This window comes from Lynx canadensis, chromosome B3 (genome assembly GCF_007474595.2).
Source record: "Lynx canadensis isolate LIC74 chromosome B3, mLynCan4.pri.v2, whole genome shotgun sequence".
Taxonomy (NCBI): Eukaryota; Metazoa; Chordata; class Mammalia; order Carnivora; family Felidae; genus Lynx; species Lynx canadensis.
In genome coordinates this window covers 38,427,978-38,443,209 of record NC_044308.2, presented here as the reverse complement: position 1 = coordinate 38,443,209, position 15,232 = coordinate 38,427,978, and the positions used below count along the sequence as shown (strand labels likewise).

General features: G+C 47.9%; 2 protein-coding genes across 2 annotated transcripts in view; one reads left to right on the top strand and one right to left on the bottom strand.

The window, feature by feature from the left end:
• Positions 1–684, top strand: part of ZWILCH (zwilch kinetochore protein) — a 37,287-nt gene extending 36,603 nt beyond the window's left edge. The window contains exon 19 of the mRNA XM_030317868.1: positions 154–684. The gene's annotated coding sequence lies outside the window, so the exon portion shown is untranslated. The remainder of the gene's footprint in view (positions 1–153) is intronic.
• Positions 302–13,936, bottom strand: LCTL (lactase like). The gene is made up of 13 exons (XM_032593615.1): positions 13,819–13,936; positions 13,259–13,422; positions 12,553–12,640; positions 12,173–12,282; positions 10,655–10,783; positions 10,458–10,553; positions 9,043–9,097; positions 8,570–8,731; positions 4,672–4,946; positions 4,001–4,127; positions 3,616–3,815; positions 2,103–2,166; positions 302–417 (listed from the first exon to the last, which is right to left on the bottom strand). Exons 1-13 carry the CDS (start codon positions 13,934–13,936, stop codon positions 302–304), a joined length of 1,704 nt encoding a protein of 567 aa, XP_032449506.1.
• Positions 13,937–15,232: the final 1,296 nt, after the last annotated feature.

The following is a 15,232-nucleotide window of genomic DNA, read 5'->3' as shown; positions in this document are numbered from 1 at the left end:
AGGAAAAAAAGTAACGAAATAATTTGTGCACTATGATTCCTTTTTTGTAAAGTGAAAGTAGATGCATAATAGACAGCAAAATATTAACTGACTCTGACAGGTGATTTTTACTTCATTCATGCTTATTTTTATTTTCTAATTTTTAAATCCTAGCACAAGCCAAAACAAAACAACAGCAAAAAAAACCCCATTATCACAGAGCCTGAAACCAGAAATGTATATAAACCTTCAAGGCAGAAAAAGGAGGCATGTCCAGAGGATTCTTTACGAAAGACGGATTTATAAAATGGGTAACCCTGTCTCAGCTCTGGCTCTGAAGGAGGAGCATCAGGAGAACTGCGGAGATTAGTATGCAAAGCGTGCAGACTGTAGGTACCACAATCTCCGTCACCATCTGCATGTGACTTAGTAACGGCTCTGAAACGGGAGGGAGAACACCACAAATGAGAGTGTCGTCATTTTAGCGAATATAGCTTCATCTGGAAAGATTCCCCTGCATTGGGGAAAACTTGGAAAATGGCATCATCAAGCTTTGTAATTAATCTCACTTGCTATAAAAGAGAACATGGTCCTCTTAACGTTATAAAATGTTATTTAAAAAAAATTACGTGAGGGCTTTGTAATATCCTTCAGAAAATATGGAATAAAGATTGCCTACATCTGGTTCTTCCATAGGTACTGGAATAAAGTCTAAATGTGTGTTATACTTGCACTTACCATAAATTAATGTGAGAATATTGACAGCCATGTTCCCTGGTTTCTGTAATTTTCACTGGGGGGATTTATGAAAGAAAAATCCTTGGCAAACGTCTCCCAACCTTTCAAAGATGTTATTCAAAGATGTATCTTAAGAGGTGGAGGAGTTGCCATATTTTTGTGGGAATTCTTGCACTGTTAAGTAAGTATCTTGAAGAGTTGAATAATAAGTGTATTTCACATACGTGATTATATTAATGAACATGTATGTAATTCCTACTGTAGGTTTTGTGCCAGGCACCCTGGCTACGGAGATAAATAAGGCACAGACCCTGCTCCCACAGATTTCATAGGCTCAGCAATAAATTCTACATCATATGTCTAGGTGATTAAATAAGTTTATTTTGGGGGCGCCTGGGTGGCGCAGTCGGTTAAGCGTCCGACTTCAGCCAGGTCACGATCTCGCGGTCCGGGAGTTCGAGCCCCGCGTCAGGCTCTGGGCTGATGGCTCAGAGCCTGGAGCCTGTTTCTGATTCTGTGTCTCCCTCTCTCTCTGCCCCTCCCCCATTCATGCTCTGTCTCTCTCTGTCTTAAAAATAAAATAAACGTTGGAAGAAAAAAAAAATTAAAAAAAAAAAAATAAGTTTATTTTGGTTTAAAGGAATATACATCCTTAATATTACCTGGTTATTCAGATGGGAGCAGGGCACAGTGGTATAAAACAGCTATGAAAGTAGCTGAATTGGTAGGATTTGTTTGGTCTAGCACTTTCCACCTCTGGTACCACATTAAAGATGGGTTTGTTAAAACAGGAAGTATATTTCTCTGATTGCCCTCATAGAGAAAGACCGAATTCAAAGAAACAAATGATCTGTGCTGGCCTTGTTGATGTGTAGATGCGTCTTTGTTATTCCACATCTCTGAACCTTGGGAACCATGCCTTCCATGAAGTCAGGGACCTTGTTTTATTTATTGCTGTATTCTAGTTACAACACCCCCTAGCTAATAGTGAGTGCTTAATAATTACTTGCTGAATGAGTGAATATAAAATCTGGAGTGTTCTTTGACTTTTCGATGTTTATTCTATTTGACTATGGTTCCACTTTTCCCTCCTTCCACAAAGCCCACTATAACAAAAATAAGTTTATAAATTGACAGTATGATTCAGAAAAATAAAACTAGAGTGGATAAAATATTTCTCTTTTCTGGTAGATTTTTAAAATATTTGAAATTCTTATAAAATAGAAGTTTGACATTGCTTCAAAGTGAAGGAAAAAATTCATTTTTAATTGTGTGTTTTGGAAAGATTGACTTTACATAGATCCACATTTTGAGGTTTTGGTAACATCATTATATGTATAATTATGTGCCTTAGTTGTTAAAGGGAAGAATTAAAATATACTCACCTGCAGCAAGCATCTGATTGTTGATTGCACAAGTTTCCAAGGCTTTGAGATACCAACTTTCCACCTAATAAAAATCCACTAGGTAAGTAATGTCATCTTAGACTAATTTTTTGCAGTTTGAAATCTTGTTTTTGTTTTTGTTTTTGTTTTTTTTGAGAGAGAGCCCATGAATGAGAGAGGAGCAGAGGGAGAGGGAGAGAATCTTAATCAGGCTTCGTGCCCAGCCGAAGATCCCAACGTGGGCTCCATCTATCTCAAGACCATGAGATCTTGACCTGAGCTGAAATTAAGAGTCAGACACTTAACTGACTGGGCCACCCATATGCCCCTGAAATCAGTTTTAAAATAATGTAGGATTAAGACAAATTTAAATCTGCCTGAAGTTTAGTTAATATTTATTGAATACCTATGTGCATCTTTGTGAGGGAGTAAAAAAAAAAAAAAAAAAAAAAGTCTTTATTTTTGAGGAGTTTACAATCTAGCGCTTTTCTAGAAACACCAGACTAGTGAATGCCTATCAGTCACTGCTTCTTTATGTTGCCAGTGGGCTCATCCTAAAAGAATGTTGGTAAACAAGTGAGATTTCTTTTTAGAAATTTTCTTCATGAAGACATTCTAAATTACCATTTTAATTGCCTGTCATCGATAGCAACTTAGCTGGTAGAAACATTTGTAGGTTACTGAAAATGTTTGGTAGGTTTTAAAGGATTATTAATATTAAGATGAATTATTTTTAATCTCACTTAGGAACTAGTGGGAAAAGAAGTGAAAGTTGTGTGGTCATTATACATTTATTTTACTATTATTTACTGTAACTGTTTTCACATATGTTGAAGAGTAAATAGGCAGTATTTGTTTGCATTAAAATATAACATTTAGAACATTTAACTAGAAGTCTCTACTGACTGTCATAACCTAAAACATTCAGGATTCCTACATAACTAGTTTGCCCTTCACGCTCTGTGAGTTAGGACTGAATTTTAAAAGTTAGGATTTGGGGTGTCTGGGTGGCTCAGTTGGTTGGGCGTCCGACTTCAGCTCAGGTCATGATCTTGTACTCTGTGAGTTCAAGCCCCGCATGGGGCTCAGAGCCTGGAGCCTGCTTCGGATTCTGTGTCTCCCTCTCTCTCTGCCCCTTCCCCACTCATGCTCTGTCTCTCTCACAAAAATGAATAAATGTTACAAAAACAAATTTTAAAGTTAGGATTTAATTTTAAGGCAGGTTTACTCCATTCTAAGCAAATGAGCAAAGAGGTGGCACAAGTTAGGGGAAGAGACAAAGGCCCACAAAACCCTGTTCTCCATGGATGAAGGGAGGAGGGAGTCTCACCACCCTCCTCACCCAAGCTGCTTAGCTCTTCCAAAATCTAGAACAAGTGAGGGGCACCTGGCTGGCTCAGTCGGAAGAGCCTCCAACTCATGATCTTGGGGTTGTGAGTTTGAACCCCACCCTGGGTGTAGAGATTATTTAAAAATGCAGTCTAGAACAAGCAACCTCAATAATTTGCCCTACCTCTCTTCGATTGGGAAACCCATTGGCGGTGATAATCTTCTTGTAATATTGAACTGACGCCTTTGGATAGCGTGGCTTATTTCTGTTGTTAAATTCGACATAGTAGAATCCGTATCTATCTGAATATCCTTTCTCCCATTCAAACTTATCCAACAAAGACCAGGAAGTATACCCTTTGATATTAACACCATCTTTTATAGCTGCAAAGACATTTTGTTCCATTTTTAATATATTTCATTTACTTGGAAACATAATACTGTGAAGATAATTTTAAATGCATTCATTTCTGAGATTCAGAAACAAGCTTCAGTCGGTCACGTGTGTTATCAAATTCTGTCCAAGTTAAACAGAAAATTTGTGAAGACAGTGTTGGTCTATAGCTCACCTTTTAGCATTTCGTTTATGTAGCCTTTAAGGTACTGAATTCTCCACTCATCACATAATTGAGTACAGTGTAGTTTTTGAGATGCTCCATTTTCTGTCACGTAGATGGGAGGGTTGCCGTATTGAGTCTGAAAGTGAGTCATAGTAAGGAATATCTTAAAAATTCTGACCTCCAATTGGGTTTCCGAGTCTGAGGCACATGCGAGCACTTAGTCAAGCCTGCTCTATTCTAATCGAGTGTGTTTAGCATTTAGTGGATGCCAGTTTACACATTTACTTGGAGGTGAGTGTAGACAGGACAAAGTTCATACGAAAGACTACATTTCTCAGTCAATCAGCATCATTGCAGAGAAAATATACTTCAGGCTGTGTTCTTTCTCACATATTTCAAGTGAGAAGGGGCAGCAAAATAAACGTGGGATGAGAATTTGTAGCCACAGGTACCTACGTTGAAGCGGTAACTCATAGTCAGCGTTGGTCTGTAAAGCCCAGATCTGGTGGCCTCTGAAGAACAACTAACTGAGCTTGTTTTATTAACTTGAAGATGTAGGCACTCTGACTAATTGGAATTAAAATAAAAACTTAAACTAAAATGTAGGCCCCTGGGCCTAAGCTGTAAGATCATGAATTGGGGTAAAAAGTGCCCGTGAAATAGCCGAATGTGATAATCACCTGAGCGAAGTGGAGAAGCCTCCTAAACCCCCATGGCACAGACTGTGGCCACGTCGACCCCAGGTCAGGCCAGTTCGGGTCAACCAGCTCTACTAAGTCACGGTCATTGTGGTAGCTGGGCCCCTGGCGGGAGGGGTAGTTCCTTTCTGTGATGTACCGAGTGGTAAAGTGACCTAATCCCAAGAAATCAGATGTGCCTTTGATGTAGCTCTTCTCCTGGAGCGAGAACACCGGTAACCTTGACATGTCCAGGCCTTGCTCCGCACTCTTTTTCCCTATTGAGAGAGAAAAATAGAATTTCACCAAGTTTTACTTTCTCACGATTCTTTTGCTGTTCCTACCACGATCATAGTGGCATGTTGACATAAAAGCTGCCGTCCAGATCCCGGCCTTTGGGACTCGTTTGTATGGAAAATATAACCTTAGCCTTTTAAGCTGGAATTTTAACATTTGAATACTATTCAAAATTTTTAAAGTTTATATTGCGCAAAAGCTATATTTTCAGGGGCGCCTGGGTGGCTCAGTTGGTTAAGCGTCTGACTCTTGATTTTGGCTCATGATCTCAGGTTGTGGGTTAGAGCCCCGCGTCTGCACTGTGTCAGCACAGAGCTCGCTTGGAATTCTCTCTCTCTGCCCCTCCCTCATTCATGGTTTCTCTTTCTCTCTCTCTCAAAATAAATTTAAAAAAATTTAAAGTGATACGTTCCATAGATTACTCAGTAAGTGGTATGCAGGCAACATTGTGGCTATATGGAAAAGTGTGGCCTTAGATGCCTATATTCTTAAAAACAAAATTGGTAATTTTGCTTGCCTCTGGGAAGAGATGTGGAAGGTCATTGGTGGTGCGGGCCATGGGTGGGGACATATGGTCACATTCACGTACTGTTGTAGTGTAAGCTGGTACGACCTCTGTGTCGGGAAATTTTGTCCTAGCATTTAAAACTGTAAAAGGAGGGGCGCCTGGGTGGCTCAGTTGGTTAAGCATCTGACTTTGGTTCAGGTCATGATCTCGCATCGCAGTTCATGAGTTCAAGCCCTGCATCGAGCCTTGTGCTGACAGCTCAGAGCCTGGAGCCTGCTTCGGATTCTCTGTCTCCCTGTCTCTCTGCCTCTCAAAAAATGAATGTGTTAAAAAAAAATTTTTTTTTAACTTGGAGAAAGATAGGTCCTTTCCCTGATCATTTCCATATCTGTTCATCCTACCTTTTACTTGCACGTGTAAAAGGATGTATACAGGGATCTTCATTGTAGATTGAGTAGCAAAAGATTGCAAACAAATGTCTCTCGAGAGACCGTTTAAATAAATCTGTGTACCCGTACAGCTCTGTGAAGTCATCAGAATGATGACTATATACCAGCACTATTGCCAACATGGAAAGAATGCCAGGACACATGTTTTAAGTGAAAGATGCAAAGAATTGCGTTTAACAACTACACACATAGAGCAGCAGTGTTTTTGCCCACATGGGCACAATCCATCTCTGGAAGTATGCTTCCTCCCAGGGGTTGGAAGCAATGAGGAGAGGGAGGGAGGGAAGCTTGACTTCTCACTTTTTACTCTCTCTCTCTTTTTTCTTTCTTTCTTTTTTTTTTTAGGTGATAGAAGTTTATCGAATACACTGGAAGGGAGTGGCGGGCAGGACAGCAGAGGAGAGGCTGTCTGCCTGTACTCTCTTGTACTTTAAAAAATTTGAAACCTGCGTGTCTCTGTAGAACGTATGCAAAAAAAAAAAAAAAAAAGAAAGGGGTTTTAAATGAATAAAAAAGACTAACATTGGTATGAGTTGTAAAATAGAACCATAAAAATGTTTTCAAAGAGGCTATTGGTTTTTAAACGGGTGAAAAGCCTGTATTATCAAATACCTTTATGATCTTAGTGTGTTTTTTTCAGTTACATTCAGTAACTTGAGAAAAACCACCAGGCATTGTCTCTGGACCGTCTAATACAGTAGCCACTGGCTACATGTGGCCATTGGACTATGGCCAGCGTGACTGTATCTCTGGGTCAGTCACACTGAAGGACTACGTTTTTAATTTTTAAAAAATTTGAATTTAAATAGACACAAATGACTCCAGACTCTTGTATCAGAAGTCACAGATACAGAACTTCTCTCCATCATCACTGGAAGTTCTGTTGGACAGCACTGGCCTAGAAGTACTTTTGTTCACATATTTATTGCGCTTATGAGATGCCTGGAAGTCATTTGTGTACAAGGTTTCTGGCAGAATGCTTTCACTAAAGAAAACATGAACTGCTCAGAGAATCCTTCCGTACACATCATACAAGGAAAACTCCATTAGAGTTACCACAAAATTGGAGCGGACGGAGTCTGGAATTACTGGCCTTAAGCCCAAGAACTGTCCTATGAGCAATAATTCGGCTCCTTTAGTGTCATCCTGCTGTGGCTCCCGCTACGGCCTCCGAGGGTCCCGAGAGTGAATGTGCCGTGTGAATGATGGGCTGTGCCTGCAAAGCGGGGTGCCGGCCCCGTCCTGAGGGCTTTTCCTTGTGCACCTTGAGGAAATCCTTCTCGGGATTTCGAACACATGGGCGTAGATAGATGTGTCACGGACCTAGTTATTGCCAAGGGAGTTTTAGAGATTATTTGTGTAATCCTTCCTTTTCAGATGATAAAAATGACAGCCGAAGAGGTGAGACACCGTGCCCAGAACCGCTCACTGGTTAGAGGCAGAGTCAGAAGATTCCAGGTAAGTCTGATAAGTGGTGCCTTAGAAAGAGACAATTTTGAAATGTCGACAGTTCTCTCTTAGTCAAACATCCAAAATAGCCTTGCCGTGTGAGATTGTAACCTATTTACAATCTTAATCTTGTCTCTTTTTTTAGGGGCACGCAGACCGATACCTCTAAATAAACAGAGATAATACTTTTAGATTCGTGTGGCCAGACACGATCGGCTGCCCCCCAAGTCAGTAGCGCCAGGCCTGTCTTCTTTCTTATCCTCTTCCACATCCTCTTCCAAGGGGCCATATCCTTTATGAGAGTCCTGGCTTCCCCAGCCTCTGAGGTCCTGGTGGTCTAAGGCATTTTCTGGGGCATGTGACAATTCCATCCCTTGAGGACATCCCTTGTAGGGAAGTTGGTTGTGAGTGGAGGTTGTTTTCTGGGGAGATTTTCCTTGTTCTTAAAAAATGGGTATGCTGGAGCTATTTCCGTTTTTCTGGAAAGATGTGATGTGGGAAGACATGATGCCTGGAGCTTCCGCAGTCATTTTGTGGCTGATAAGAGCGTTGATGGGCTGGCTAAGGTGCCAGAGTCAAAGATGGAATGAGCCTTGGTCCACAAAGACATCCCTGAAGGCTGGAGTACCCGGCCCTGGATCACCCTTTTCTGGACTCAGTACCTGGGATGATAAATCCCCTACTTTTCAAGCCATTTTAGTTGGCGTTTTCTGTTATATGGCACTTAAAAGCACCCAAGTTGATTCAGCCTTGGGAGCTCTATGTGTCTTTATTCTCTTCTCGGACACTGTGGAAACCAGAGCTTGGAAAGCATTCCTCAAGTAATAGAACCAACGTTAGAACTGACACTGCCCGTGACTGCGTCTTTGACCTCTCTCTCTTACTTCACTTAAAATGAGATGGAGTGGAGTGGGGAGAAAGAGGCAGGACGGCAGAACGCAAAAGAAAGCAGCCCAGAAAATTGCTGTGTTTCCCCCTGGGTTCTGAAACTCCCAATCTCCACGTCTGGGGATGTGTCCTTCCTCCCCTCGCCCCAACTCAAAAAACCAGTTCTCAGTTCCTTGGGGGCTGGGCTACCCCTTGAGTGCCTCACCCAAGCCCAGCGTGTTCCTCCACCCCGTCTCCCGCCTCTCCACCCCTTCACTTGGGCTCAGTACTGTTGCTGTGGTGCCTGGAACTAAAGTGTGATGTGGCTCACCGATCCGGTCCTTCATGACTTGGGGGTAGTCGCCGGCATAGATAGGGTTGGCAAACCAGCCCAGGCAGAACTGTAGGTATCTCTCGGCAGCTTCTATGTCCTTGGGGCTATTGATGTCCATGGGCTCCCCCCAATCGCAGTTTAATGAGATCCCCACCAGACCTTAAAAGAAAAGACAGGGGAGGGGCGCCTGGGTGGCTCAGTTTGTTGAGCTTCCGACCCTTCGATTTTGGCTCAGGTCATTGTCCCGTGGTTGTGGGATCGAGCCTCACGTTGGGCTCCGCACTGGGAATATGGAGCCTGTTTAAGACACCCTCTCTCTCTCTTTCTCTCTCTCTCTCTCTCTCTCCCTATGCCCCTCTCCCTCACTCTCTCGCTCTCTCAAAAAAAAAAAAAAAGGGCAGGTGGTGGCAGGGGTGAAGGGTATCGCCCCGCGGGGGGTATGTTCCTAGCATGTGGGTGGTGAGGCTCACCTTGCTGCTTGCCGCGCCACGTGCTGTTGTAGGAATGCCAGGCTTGGGCGTGGGCCTGAAAACAGAGGGGGTGCATCAGAGGTGCCTGGCTGGCGCACGTCTCCCTCTGTCCTGACTAGGGATCCAATTTGACTGAGAGTCCCAGGTTTTCCCTGGGTCCAGCCTTGATTATCCCAATCCCTTGTCTCCCTTCTTCCGACCTCCAGACGCACGTGTTTCCTTTGTTCTGTAGAGAAACTCGGTCTCACTCTGGCACAAACACACAAACCACCTCTTTGTGATATTTCTTGTTTCTAAGATTTTTGCTAAGGCTCCTCGTGTTGTTCCTACTCGTTCTCTGTGGTTAACTAGGCAATACCTTTCCCAGAGTTGCTCAGGAAGTTAGGAAAATACCAAGCATCTGGAACAGTCTTAAGACTAGAATTGAAAATGTGCTGACATGCCTTCTCTCCATACTCTCTTGCCGGTGACCCACTGATGCCTTCAGAGCTCTGCCCTTCAAGTATCCATGGTTTAAGGACTCATATGCCAAGCGTAGAAGGAATGAGAAAGTTCTCTCCCTGACAGGAATTTGAGAGTCTAGTATGTCACTGAGGGGCCCGTTGGCTTCCTGCTTGATCAGATTGTCCCCTTCCACTGAGAGTCCCCTGGGACCATCCTGTCATGCCTCACACCCCTGTTCCCTAGGCAACATCGCCTGTACCCTCCTATGTGTCCTGCAGTGTGACCCAGTCCCTCCCCCTTCTAAAAGCCTCTCCAGCAGCCTTGTAATACCTGAGTCACCCCAGCGTCTCCTCTGTCTCCTTCACTCCCGTGCCCTTACTGAGCTTGGCTGCCCCAAAGAACACCCCCAACGCAGCTCTTCCAAGAAGACGCCAGCTTTCCCCTCATACCTCGCATACCTTAAGGTAGTGTCTGCCTTGCTCCTTCCTGCTGCTTCCAAACTATTTCTCCTTCCAAAATCCCAGGTCCTTTGAAGTCCATGCTCTGAGACAAACACTCCTAACTCCTTACCGTTGTCCTTCGACCTCCAGTTACTGCCGCTCATTCATTGAAGACTTTAGCCCCTGGTTGACTGGTGTCCCACCCCTTCTTCCTGTCACCAGTCCTCACAAGGCTATTTAGACATGTAGATGACAAGTTTTCACATGCATGCGCTCCATCCCCTTGACTGGATTGTAAGCTCTAGGGAGCAGCCACTCTATTGTCTCGGCAAGTGCCCAGCACTGGATGACCGGGCACTCCCTCCATAAATCCTCATGGGATGCAAGTGAGTGGTGCGAAGGTGTGGTGGAATATGCTGGAACCGCAGATGACGGAGCTCAGGCTCAGACCCCTGGGGCAGGCTGAGCCGACACTGAGGGTTGTTCCTCTGCCTTGAACCCCACCTTCACTCCCACAAGGACCCACCTCACCTTAATGATATGGTGTGCCGCCTTGTACAGGCCCGTGCCGTGGAGTTGCAAGCCGGGAGCGTGGTGGCCCGTCTCATAGCCTTTTTCTGCCATCGTCTACAGGGGCAGCAAGTGGGGCCCACAGGGCCTGTGAGAAGCAGCAGGAGCGCCGTGGTCTGGGAAGGGGGGCTTCCCCCCTGGAGAAGGGCCCTGCTTACCCGAGGGTCACTGAAAGTGATCCAGTGCTTCACCCGGTCCCCAAAGGCCTCAAAGCACAGATCGGCATAATCACGGAAGTAGTTGGCCATGCTCACATTCTGCCACCCGCCGTACTTGACCTGGAGCAGCTGGTGGAGAGAGAAGCAGGTGCCCCAAGGATCTGTCTCCGGAAAAGACTTTTGGAGTCGATAGGCCATGCTCGTGGGAGAAACAAGGGTGATGACAACCACAGAGGCTGTTCAGAGCAACGGAGAGCAAAGATGGGGAACCTTGGATGTGACAACTTGAGGATGGTGGTCAGCAATGAACCATGAGGCAACATCAGTGTGGGGACATGTCACGCCTTATATAAACAAGAGGGAAGGGACAGAGAAGCTGTGAGACTCTCCCGCTTGGAAGGAACGTGATAGATTGAATATTTAAGGAAACTGGCCGAGGGGGAGAGGTCTGATACTGGGAAAAGAACCTCGAATACACATTCAGAAGAAATAAGAGATGATGCAGGACATGGAAACTCTGATTAGGATTTTGAGGGCCGTGCGGATGTCAGAAACCATAGAAGCTCTATTGTGAGGATGGGCTCTGCCTTCTTCAGTGGAAGACTCTCTTCCAACCAAAGGCATCTGCTTGTGAAGGTGGGATTTTCCCAAGATGCATCATTCCACTGAGATTGCCTGGTGGGTTTGAGGGGATGCTAAAGGGCTAGGTTAGTGAAAGCGGGGGAAGAAGCTGGCATGAGGCTTCCGGTTTGTCTCCCTGAAGTCTGCTCTATGGCCCCAGTCCCAGCATAGAGGTCTCCGGCGGCTCCCCTTCCTGCAGAATGATCCCAGTCATCTTAGCTCAGCAGTCAAGGCCTCTGGGGCCTGGTCCCAAGCTACGCCTCCAAACCTCCATCCCTCCTCCTCCTGCTTGCTCCCCAAACTCTTAACCCCATCACTTGCCAAGCCCCCTCAAACCAGAGCACCCCTTCCACCCCACGCCCAGCACTTTGAAGCAGTGATGGGACCCCCGCCTCTTCCCAACATCTTCCTGAGGCCACATCTCTGTTCTCTGACCTCCTATGACCTGTGTCACAGAGAGTGACACACACGGCTCCTCTCTCAGGGGGTCTTGTGGAATGAAGGAAAGAATTGCTTGAAGAGTGAGGTCTGGCAGTGAGGTTGAGACTTAACAGAAATGGCTTGGGGGGCTGTACTCCTATGATACCAGCTCAGACAAGTACATTAATTGTGCCACGTCATGAAATCTTACTTAAAAGAGGTTTCTTTTTAGTTTGGTTTGTTGTTTTTAGGCCAAATGTTTTTGGAAAACATCAAAATCTGCCCTCATCGCCTGTTACAAACATCAGTTAAACCAGCCCGACGTCCTCCATGGGCGGATCAGGCTTCTTCACTCCTTCCCATCTTCCAGTCCAGACCCCAGCCTCTGCCCCTGCCTTGCCAACCCCAGTCCCCAAATCAGGCTCCCCGTGCTGAGCGGAGCCCCCCGGGCCTCCGTCTGGGCTGCATTAGCCTCACCTGCGGGAGATCCCAGTGGTGCAAGGTCACGATGGGGGTGATGTTGCTCTTGAGGAGGGCGTCGATGAAGTCGCTGTAAAACTTGACTCCCCTCTTGTTCACCTTGTCAGCTGAGGGTGAAATAAGGGGGCGTTGGCCTTCTGAAGCACAGTGCTCCTGGGCCCTGTGGCCTTTCTTGGGCCCGAAATCACCCCCAGCTGGCCCGATTCCGTGTCTGGTACGACACGGGAGCCCAGCTGCCTGCAGAACCTGTAATGGCTGCTGCCAGAGAAGCCATGTTCCAGGCTGCTCTCCCTCCCCAGCACTCTATAGTGTCCCCTCAAAGCCAACATGGCCAAAAGGACCCGCACTTGGGCTTGGGAGGGGCTGCCCTGTCTCACCTCGGATGCCTGTGGGCAGGAGCCGGGGCCAAGACAGGGAGAATCGATAGTGGTTCACATGCAGCTCCCTCAGCAGAACGACGTCCTCCTGTGCAGACAGGGGCGCCAGGTGGGGAGTGGTCACCTAGGACTCTGGGTTGGGGCTCATGCTGCCCCCCTCCCCCCCATGCTCACTCCTCCTCGTTCATACAATGGGTGTGAAAGCACCTGCCCCCTTTCTCCTGGGGATATGTCAAGAGTCAAATAAATGCAGGATATGGGGATGCTATGAGATGTCAATTGGGGTGTTCCTAATAAACTTGGGTGATGAGTCCCCCAAGAAGTTGGCCCAGAGAGGAAAAGTGGGTCCTGAGCAGAGGGACCCCCTCCACGGGGCCAATTCACAAGAGAGACCAAGGGCTCAGGCTACTGTGGCCTGTAGACCCCAGGGTCATGGCATCAGCCTTTCAGCTGTCCATCACTTGGACTAAGGCCCTGGCTCAGGTGGGGCCCTGCTATCCTTTCCTCCAACGTCTACCCTCCCACCTCTTGCACATCCCCTGCCCCCCCATCCCCAGCCACCCATCCCCATCCCCACCTCTTTTTCCTGCAGTGGACTAGGGGGTGTTTAACAGAACACTAGATTGACATTGTCCTCCGGGCTCCCCAATGTGTCACTGTCCACCTCTCAGGTGCGTACTCACCTGCACACACACTCATCACTCACCTGCACTTTGTAGTAACCATCACAAGCCACATCTGCTGTCTCATCCCCAAGCACCTTTCCCTTCCCACTGTGAGTGAAGGCATCCCAAATGCTGGGCCCTTTCCCATCCTGGTCCCAGGCTCCCTCTGTCTGGAAGGCAGAACTGCCCGCGCCCCACGAGAAGCCTGCAAGTAGAGACCTCAAACTGGGCCCTGGGCCCCTTCCCGCTCCCCACCCAGAACCTGGACTCTGGGCTGTTTGTCCTCAGCCACGGGGCAGGCCCCCTCCCCAGCCGCCTGCCCCCGGCTCCCTACGAGTGGGAACCTATGGGTCAGGGCGAGGGCAGACATAATACATTTAAAACACGTATTTGCACAGTTTTAGCTGTGATTAACGTTAACTGCCTGTATAGTAAGCTTAAAGAAACCTGTTCGGAGGTTCATTTATTTTAGAACAACAATACGGAGTTACTTTTCCCATCCTACCTGTCGGGAAACGAAAACACCAAACTCTCTGGCAAGCCAGCCCAAGGTGGGCAAGCTGACAGACAGACGGACAGACCAACAGAGGAATGGACATACCAAGTGGGAAGGTTCCATAGTAGAAGGAGGCCTCTTCTGGGGGTCCCTTCCTGGTGGCCCCCAGCCTGGACACCAGCAGTAGCACCCACCAAAGTGGGACAGCCCGCACTGGCTTCATGGCACCCGGCCCTCCCCCATTCCTGAAAAAGCAGCCAGGGCTGGGGGGGGGGCAGGTCCCAGCTTGGGGGGGCAAAGGTCAGGAGGGGAGGAAGATGGGACGAGGTGGGGCTGCTCTATCTAGAGAGGCGTTGGCTCTCTCTAGAGAGCTGGGCCCTTGCCCTGCTGGGAGCCACCAGCAGAGGCTGAGGCTGAACACCAGGTCTGATAAAGGAGGAGATGGACACTGGGCTTGGGGGGCTCCGGGTCTGATGCGCAAGGCTCCAAACCACCCCTGCTCCCCGTCTGACGGGGGATACCCAGCCCATACCCTGTGAGAGGCCCTGATTGCATGGGAAGACCACTGCTGCCTTAGGGAAGCTCCACTCGGTGGGGGAGGCGAGACAGCCCCCAGAGCCCCTGCAGCACCCCCACCTATATACCGTGGTGTGTGCAGAGGCACAGACCTCTCCCCAAGCTGGGGATCATGAGCAGGGTTGCCGCCCCAGGGCCTCCAGTCCTGAGGATCAGGACGATGCCCTCCCACTGGGATCCCCGCTCTGGTGCAGCCCAGCCAGGTTACCTGGGATTGTCGTGGGTGCCAGACACCCCCAGAGTAGCAGTGGCAGCCAGAGTGCTCTCAGACTGAACCCAGGGCCTGTGTTGCCCCTGAGAGCAGAGCCCAGAGCATAGCGAAGGCTCTGGTTGGGGGTGTGGTCAGCGGCCTCACCTCCCTCTACAAAGCGCTTCAATAGCCCCATTCAGTGGGGAGGGCAGGAATGCTGAGCTGGCCAGTGGGGCCTGAGTCAGCAGCAGGGGCAGCTTGGCCCTGGGCCCTGGGGCAGCGAGTCAGCCCCCTCTCAGGGCAGAGGGGCAGAGACCCGTGCCCTCTGGCCCCTTCTGGGCCTGATGCGCCAGGTTCCACACACCTTTCGCCTGCGAAGCTCCCGGTGGGGGTGGCGTGGTGGGAATCAGCATTTGCAGGCATCTGTGTCCACCTCTCCCTGCTGCCAGAGAGAATTCATGGCAGAAGGTGAAGTTGGTTTTTCTACCTCGCCTCCTCTGTCTGGAACCTTCACTCCCTCGCTCACTCAACCAGAACTGTTGCTGGAAAACCCTGGAGGCCCAGCCCCTGTGGCTTCCCATCCCAGCTGCCCAGGTCCCCCAGTGTGATTCCCTTCACCTCATTCACTTCCAGCTCCCCCGCCTTTAACTGAGCCTCTGTGGGGCTCTCTCAGCTGGCTGCCTCGTAGCCCTCTGTGGTTGATGATGAACCTCTTTCTGGCTGAGTGGCACAGGACTTGGCCTGTGCCCTCCA

Coding starts and splice junctions, on each gene's coding strand:
- LCTL (XM_032593615.1), bottom strand. CDS start 13,936: ATGAAGCCAGTGCGGGCTGTCCCACTTTGGTGGGTGCTACTGCTGGTG. Junction 12,283..12,552: donor CCTGCCCACAGGCATCCGAG/GTGAGACAGGGC, acceptor TTTCACCCTCAG/CTGACAAGGTGAACAAGAGG. Junction 10,554..10,654: donor TCACTTTCAGTGACCCTCGG/GTAAGCAGGGCC, acceptor CTGCCCCTGTAG/ACGATGGCAGAAAAAGGCTA.